General features: G+C 34.8%; 1 protein-coding gene and 1 non-coding gene across 2 annotated transcripts; one reads left to right on the top strand and one right to left on the bottom strand.

Annotated features, from left to right (window-relative positions):
* The first annotated feature begins 369 nt into the window (after positions 1 to 369).
* On the top strand, positions 370 to 459 carry TRNAY-GUA (transfer RNA tyrosine (anticodon GUA)). Its single transcript is given in 2 exon segments — positions 370 to 406; positions 424 to 459. It is a non-coding gene; the product is annotated as a tRNA-Tyr (tRNA).
* Positions 460 to 1298: 839 nt separating this feature from the next.
* Positions 1299 to 7067, bottom strand: LOC108211298 (protein FLX-like 1). Its single transcript, XM_017382858.2, has 4 exons — positions 6532 to 7067; positions 4130 to 4299; positions 3907 to 3986; positions 1299 to 1706 (listed from the first exon to the last, which is right to left on the bottom strand). Exons 1-4 carry the CDS (start codon positions 6996 to 6998, stop codon positions 1611 to 1613), a joined length of 813 nt encoding a protein of 270 aa, XP_017238347.1. The 5' UTR covers positions 6999 to 7067; the 3' UTR covers positions 1299 to 1610.
* Between the last annotated feature and the right edge of the window lie 1310 nt (positions 7068 to 8377).

Below are 8377 nucleotides of genomic sequence, written 5' to 3'. Positions count from 1 at the left end.
ATCAAAGAAATACGAGCGAAAACATTTTGCTTTAGGACTGGTGTGCTTCATATTCACTTTGATTGATACTGCATGTAAAGATAATTTCACATGCTCTATACCAGCAACTTGTATGAATGGTTGCCGTTGGGTTAGTTTTAAGAGCATCAATTTGCATCATAAAATAACAAAAACCAGGAACATCCGAACATGCATAATAAATAGTGTTGTAGTTCACAGCATGCTTTTTTTATTTTTTTTTTTGACGAAAGTTCACAGCATGTTTTGAGTGTTCTTGAATTTGTTACTCTGTTTAGGGAGATTAGAGTGTACACTGTAAAATAGAAATCATTATTGGTAGATATCATGATTCTGTTATTTGATACATATCCGACCTTAGCTCAGTTGGTAGAGCGGAGGACTGTAGTGGTTTAACCGTTGGATATCCTTAGGTCGCTGGTTCGAATCCGGCAGGTCGGAAACATTTTTTACCCTTTTAGTAGTTTATTCGTAGTGTGAAAATAATGTTTTTTTTTTTTTTTTTGGTTTATTCTCTTTTAAATCGTTTATTAGACAAACCAAACGTAGTATGGAAATCACTCAATCAGGTATGTTCCCCTTTTTTCGTGAAATACAATTTCTAAATAAGAAACAACAATATAATCGAAAAAAACAGATCAATTCTTTTATCATTCTTGACCCATTTTTAATTTCTAATTGTAGTTTTAATATACTTCTAAGTCTTGCTCATAGTTTTTAAAATGTTAATTTTGAACCTGGGTAAACCAATTATACCGATATATCCTATTTAGTTTTATTTTAAACCTGATGAACCAGTGAGGCAGTGACTCCTATTTGTGATATTTATTTCTTGTATGCTGTTCAGATTTTGTTAATGGCTAAAAATAATATCATTTTATTTTTAATAATTTTTGAAATAAATTATAAATACAAATGAACACATAATAAGAAAAAGAAAGCAAATATCGAATTAAGAATGAATTAGGAGGAAAATTGGGTAAACATAAAACCAAACCAAACCACCACTGTTTTTATATATAAAGGCAAAAAAATAGACTCTATTATGTGGATTGGAAAACCGTTCTGAATTTAGCTTCCTGTCTACAAATTTTATCTTTAGCTGGATAAGATATTTATTGCCCATAATATAATGGTTTTAAGATATTTTTGCCAAAGAATATATAATTGTTTTAATGGAAAAAACTAAAATTATAATTTGGTTGGTTAATTAGAAAAATAGCTAAAACTGTACTTGTGATGCTCAAAATAACCCATTACCGTCGATAATAAACCCTTGATTTTTCAATAAACCCTTGATTTTTCATTCTCTATTCACATGCAACACTTGTATAGTTGTAAACCAACACCCAACTTGTGCACCTCTCCATATTGGAAAGATGGTGAAAATCCAAGCAGAAGTGCAAACCACTGATGAAAAACTCCTGTACTAGACTAGTCTATGTTTCTAAATTTGCTAGATTTACTTTGGCCGGGGCCTGGGGCCACTTGGCAAAACCCAGTGTTCTCCGACGACAACGATGTTTTGAGATTGTTTGACAAAAGAGTCCAAGATTGCTACTATTTTCATTACCTCAAAATGAGCTAATGTTTCATGGTGCATGGTTCTGTTGTATGCCATACGGAGTATGAGCTGGAGCTGTTGATTGAGAGCGATACTGGGGACCACCGCCGACATTGCCCTGAAACTGAACACATAAATAAAAGTTGTTACTCCTGTAAGATGCTTAATGATATAGATTATCATCATTAACTGAAAGTAGAAAGTGCCAATCACACAAGCAAAGGCTCAGTACAACGTTAAGCATATGATTACATGATAATCCAACTAGGGCATCTCAAAAACATGAGAAACCTAGTTTAGCAACTATCACAGAATTGAATACCTTACAACAGAACCGCAATGAACTAGTCATTTCCATTAACCCTGAATTTGTGATCTCTAACACCTGTAAAGTCTACTAACACATGCCGCAGAAAATATTTATCTTCATCTGATTCTTCTACTTTTGTATTTGAAACTCTTTCAGATTTTAATTTTTAAATCAGATCCTATGTAATTTTCGGATACATTACGTACAAGATTTTGGACTTCTGATATTCAATAGAATGTATGCATCGGTCCGGTTGGTTCAGATGTAATCCTTCTACACCTGGGTATTAATGTTGGTCAGCTGCAATATGTTCTGAGGAAAACTACAAGGAGTTGGGAGTTAGACAAGCTCTTGTCCTAAAGATGTCTAAAACTTTCTGAGCTTAGATGTTGTCCATAACCAAGAGATTGACATAAGCAATTTTTCAGCAATTAAGTTGCTTCCATCATCGATGCTGATTGGCCATTAATAAAGCTTCTCAATTCTAATGTTGAAGACATTAAAGTACCTTTGTTATGAGAATTCTGGTAAACCAGATCAGTATGATATGGAAAAATTATAGACTAAAAGTCAGTGAGGAGTATACAAAAGAATAATAAGGGGAGATTATATAGTTAATAATATTACTCGCGAAAGTGCCTTGTCATCAAATTCATGGCAGGCTTTAAAGTAGCCTCAAGATGGCAACGATAACTCTACGAACTTCAGATAGACAAAAAGTATCACAGAGTGATCTGGAGACCACATAAGACTCTGATAACATCTGACATCTGTTTTCTGAAGCAGTCAACAGAATATCCCAAGTTATCACGCTATTCTGACACAAATCTCTACATGTTCAAGGTACACGTGTGATCAGGTGGTTTTATTAATAGAATCGTAATGGCTGCATTATCTTAATGTTTTAGTGACACATAATTGTGAACCCTCAAGCACACTAGACCCTAGAGCTTATACCATCGAACAAATCGTTTGAAACAGTAGGACTTTCTTCATCATTCATTCATGTCCCTCGTACTATTAATTCACTTCAATTCAGCGCATGTAACAGTCAATGGTCAGCTTGGAGTGGAGAAGATTATGCTTAAGCTTATTCCGATGTTTCTCTTCTAGACATTAAAACCTTTTATACCTCTTGAGCGTCTTACAGAATTTCGTGAACAGCAGGGACTGCAAATAATCTCTGTTATAACCCATTAGCCCTGGCTATTGTAAACTGTGAAAGGTTCCCTAAGTTACATAGATCCTGGTGCAAGGTATTAAATATCTAGTAGAGAAAAAGTTATAGAATAATGTTGTGTTACAGAAACGTGACTGTAGTTGATTAATGTAACTGAACTCCTCCCTGGATACAAGATAAATTCTACATATTTAGCATTCAGATTTAGCAGCTAAGCAAATTTCAAGGACAAAATTCCAGGGCAGGGAGATTGTGACAACCAGGTTTCTTTTAGTAATTTTAATAAATAAAATTTAAATTAATATGTATACACATAGAAAAAACAACAATTAAGAAGATATTCTGCAAAGAGACAAGCAGCAATTATGAAGGAAATTATAATTATTTTAGCATTAGTCATAGAACTTCAATTGGCAGCAGTTTTTTTTTGTTAGTACAGTCAACTGGAGTGAGGAAGTTGCACACAAAAGAACTGCAGTTGGTGGTCGAGTAGTCTTTGTGTGATGGATAAGCACATAACATGTAGCTTGCCTACTCATCATTTTACATTGTATCTATAACTCTTTTATTATCTTACAATACAGTTAAGACTGAATAAGGATAAATAATCCCACAAGTCTACAACTCCAACTATTAAGCTTAACAAGTAGCTCTCGTCCACTATATGAAATTACCAGGCCCAGTGGAATGTAATAGTTGAGTCCAATGCTACCCTTTTGATAATATATCTAAATTTTGATGTCGTCGTTAAAAGGCATGGTTTTGGTCAGAGCTAACTCAGTAGACATCGTTACATTGTGTTGGTTTTTCCTTTGGGAGGGGGAGGGGACGAACCTGCTGTGCTGCATATGAACCAGAAAAATTAGCGGTATATCCCACATCAGAATTTCCATAACCAGAAGCATATGCAGACCCTGCAAGAATGATTCGAACGTCAAAGGAGTAATAAATAATCTATCATTTGAAATCCTACATATGCTCAAAGCACTTGATGATTCATAGGCATAAGTAGAAAACAAGAACACGTATACAAATACATGGTTAGCAAATAACTCACCCGGACTTGCTGCGTCAACAGCTGCAGCTGCCCTTTCCATCTTCTTAGCATTAGCAATTTCAGCCATAAGTATAGGTATTTCCCGTTCCATAGAACGTATGTTCTCGTCCAAGATCTGAGTCACTTCATCGTTTAAAGCATGCATCTTCTTTTCATATTCAAGGGCAGCCCTGTTCAATTTATAAGCACAAGCAGAAGTCAATCACCACGAAAAGAATTATAAAGAAATGACTTGCCCTCAATATTAGCCCACGATGTGCATTAACTTGTATGAACTATGAAGGTCAAATGTAAAGATCAGGTATGCCCCCAAAGAGACATACATAGAAAACAGCAAAGCAGTTATCCAACAACCAGATCAAAACACAAACATAAGCTGCTTGTTGTCAACCATCAACAAAACCAGAGCGCACAATTTAATTACAAACGGACCAACTTGCTAAAAATATAACTTTCAAATGCATTTTCTAATTACCAAGTACAAACATACAAACATAGAATCATCAATCATAATAAACTAGGAACATATTTTTCTCAAAATTCATACAAACATCACTAATAAAAACCATGAAACAACCCTTTCCTTGTCTAAATTTCAATTTGCACACAAAGCTAAACACATACAATCAACAAAAACAATTAAACTACATAACAACATTCCAAATTGACCTAGAACAAATATCACATCTATATGTACAGAAACTCAAAAAGTCACCTCCTTTCCGGGCTTCCCCAATCCCCCTCCTCATCCCCTTGATCATTAACAAAAACCATCATGATCAAACTTTCTTAATCAAAATTTCACTATACACAAACAATAAAACGAAATCAAGCGAACACAACAAACAAATTACATTCCATATAAAAAACAATCACAATTTTATCGACAAACAAACCAAACCACGAAAAATTGAAAAACTCACATCCCTTCACAAAGCTCCCTCCTCATCACCTCAATCTCCTCTTTAACCCTCTTAACCTCTCTAGCCTCCTCCCTAACATTCCTCACTTCCGCTTCTACTTCCGCCAATTTTGCCTCCAATTCCCTCTTATTCTCCTCCATCTTCCTCACATCGTCCCTCACTCTCCCCAACTCAACCTCATATTCTCTATAAACCCTCACTTCACCCTCAATCTTCACCGCCTTCTCATAAACTTTTTGAACCTGGGCATCGCCTTGTTGCTTCACTGAAGTTAAAGTGGAGGAGAGGTGATAAAGTGTTTGGTGAGATAGAGCGAGTTGTTGTTCGATAGCCACGTCGGTGGTTGCCAGCTGTTGATTCTCCACGCGGAGGGCTTGGATCCTAAGGCGCTGAGCGGCAAGTACTTCAACATGGATCGGGTTTAGGTGGGGGCAGAAGAGGTGGTGCGGCGGGATGTTTTGTCCGGCCATTCTTGATTTTTCGGCGAGGTTTTAGTTGTAATGGACTAATAGGGGTAAATTTAAGTGAAAAATGAGCTATGCTGTTTTTCTAAAATAAAAAGGTTAACATATGGAGTAAGCTCAAAATACATGCCAGTTAAACTTTCTCGAGATATTTTTTCTGAGATAGTGAATAAAATGATTTTATGTTATAGAAGTTTGTACATATTAAAATAATATTTTTTAAAGATTGTGCACAAACAGGCTCTAGGCATATTTTTTTCCTCAAAATTCATACACACGTGCACATATTCCGCAATTACTGATAAAAACCATGAAACATCACTTACCTTATTTAAATTTCAATATGCACACACAATTAATACATACAGTCAATAGAAACAATCAGACTAGAATTTACATAAAATTGATAAACCTAGAACAAATATCACATGTATATGTACGAAAACTCAAAAAGTCACCTCCTTTTAACAATCTACCTCCTCATCCTGTTGGTCATTAACAAAAACCAACATGATCAAACATTACTCTATTTATCAAAATTTCACTACACACAAACAATAAAACATATTAAAGCAACACAACAATCAATCTACATTACAACTTTCCACATAAAAACCTGAAACACAAAAAAACTCGAAAAGTCACCTCCTTTTCAAAATCCCCCTCCTCATTCCCTCGATCACTAACAAACCTTCATGATCAAACATTACTTTCTTTGCCAAAATCCACTACACGCAAACAATTAAACATATACAAGCAACACAACAATCAAGCTACATTACAACATTCCATATAAAACCTCGAAACTAAAAAAACCCTCAAAAAGTCACCTCCTCATCCCCTTGATCACTAACAAAAACAATCATGATCACACGTAACTTTCTTTATCAAAATTTCACTGCACACATACAACCAAACATATACACAATCACAACATTCCATATAAGAAACCCGAAACAAAAATCACTTTTTTATCAACAAACAAACAAAACCCGAAAAAACTCGAAAAACTCACCTCCCTTTCAAAATCTCCCTCCTCATCACCTCTTTCTCCTCATGAACCCTCTCAACCTCCATCACCTCCCCCCTCGCCTGCCTCTTTTTCGCTTCGAGTTCCGACAAATTCGCCACCAATTCCCTCCTATCCTCCTCCATCTTCCTCAAATCCTCCCTCACTCTCGCCCACTCAGCCTCACGCTCCCTCACACCCCTCACTTCCACCTCCAGCTGCATCGCCTTTTCGAGAAGTTCTCGGACATGGGCATCGCTGTCCTGCTTCACGGAGCTCAGAGCGGCGGAGAGGTGGCGGCGTTCTTGGTGGGATAGGGCGACTTCTTGCTTGAGTGCCACGTGGGTGGCCGCCAGGCGTTGATTGTCCACCAGGAGGTCTTGGATTTTAAGGCGCTGAAGGCCGGCGATTTCGGCGACGTGGAGTGGGTCGGGTCGGTGGTGGGGGTGCGGTGGAATGTGTCGTCCGGCCATTCTTGATTTCCCGGCGAGGTTTTGGGTGCTAATAGACTAATCGAGTAATAGACATGTTTTCTTTGTAATAAAAGGTTTATAATACGGAGTAAATAATAATAATAACAATAATAATAATAATAATAATTTATTGAAAATAGTGATATTTACTTGAAGCTATAACATCCGTGGAACTTTGGTTAATGGAAATGGTAGTTTTTTTATGTAGATTTGATATTTATTTGATATTTGTCTGAACTTTATTTGTTTTTTTAACCGAATGATTGTAATTATATTCAATGTTAAAATATATAAATGTTTTGTTAAAAATATAAAATTTTCATGATATAATTAGCTAATATGGTTAGATTTGAAAATATGACTCAAATTAAGTTTAAGAAGATTATGATAATCGTTCTTCATTTTCCTGAAGAGTCCTGTATAATACATGTTTTTAATCTTTTGTCGTTCTGTAATCTTTGTGTTGATGATCGAGCTAATCGACAATCTCATAAGTCATAATTATATGCCAAGACATCTTAATGATCAATGAGGTAGTAACGAAAATGGTGGAGTTCTCATCTTTTATTTACACTAATATTGTTACTTATGGTATTGTTTTGTAATATTTGTGGAGGATAAAAGATTTTGAAATCAATCGGCGAAAGCTAAAATCTCATAGTGTATTTTTTAAAAAACAAATCATGTAACCTGTGCTAAAATTTCATTGTATAGTTTCTTTGAAAACAAGTCAGGTGACGAGCAGGGTTTTAAGATTGTCAATTTTAAATGGATGACAACAATGATTAATTTGTGATGCTCAGATAGAATCCTCAATAAAAAAGTTTGATAATACGTTAATCGTAAATCATGAACCGAACATCCGTCAAATAATTAATAATCTTTAATCTTACTCGCTAAATATTTTTATTTATCAACTTTTCATGTATAATCTACACTTTATCGCACGTCTATCATTTTTTTTAAATATTTTCTAGATTTTGCAACTTTGTAAACTAAAACCATACTATATATTTTAAATTTTGTATTTCCAATATATTTTATTTATTTTTCATCTATCATGTGTCCTATAGTCTTTTCTAGTTTATAAATTATATTATTTATTTCTTAATTATTTATGGGTGCTGAAGCCAAATTTAAAAGAGGAAATATAACCATATCTTGACATATTAATAAAACTTAATAATCATAAATTTATACTTTTAAATTATATATTAATATACCAAGATATAAAAAAAATACATAGAATATGCTAAATCACACTACTTAATAAAATCTTGTATATCCAAAACTACTTGGGCGGAGTTCACACATAACACAAAAGCCCAATCATGTAAGGATGCACAACGGGCCTAAATAAAAAAGGCCCAACTCTTCAC

Source organism: Daucus carota, chromosome 3 (genome assembly GCF_001625215.2).
Source record: "Daucus carota subsp. sativus chromosome 3, DH1 v3.0, whole genome shotgun sequence".
NCBI lineage: Eukaryota > Viridiplantae > Streptophyta > Magnoliopsida > Apiales > Apiaceae > Daucus > Daucus carota.
Note: the sequence above shows the minus strand (reverse complement) of the source record. Positions and strands in the feature narration are given on the sequence as shown.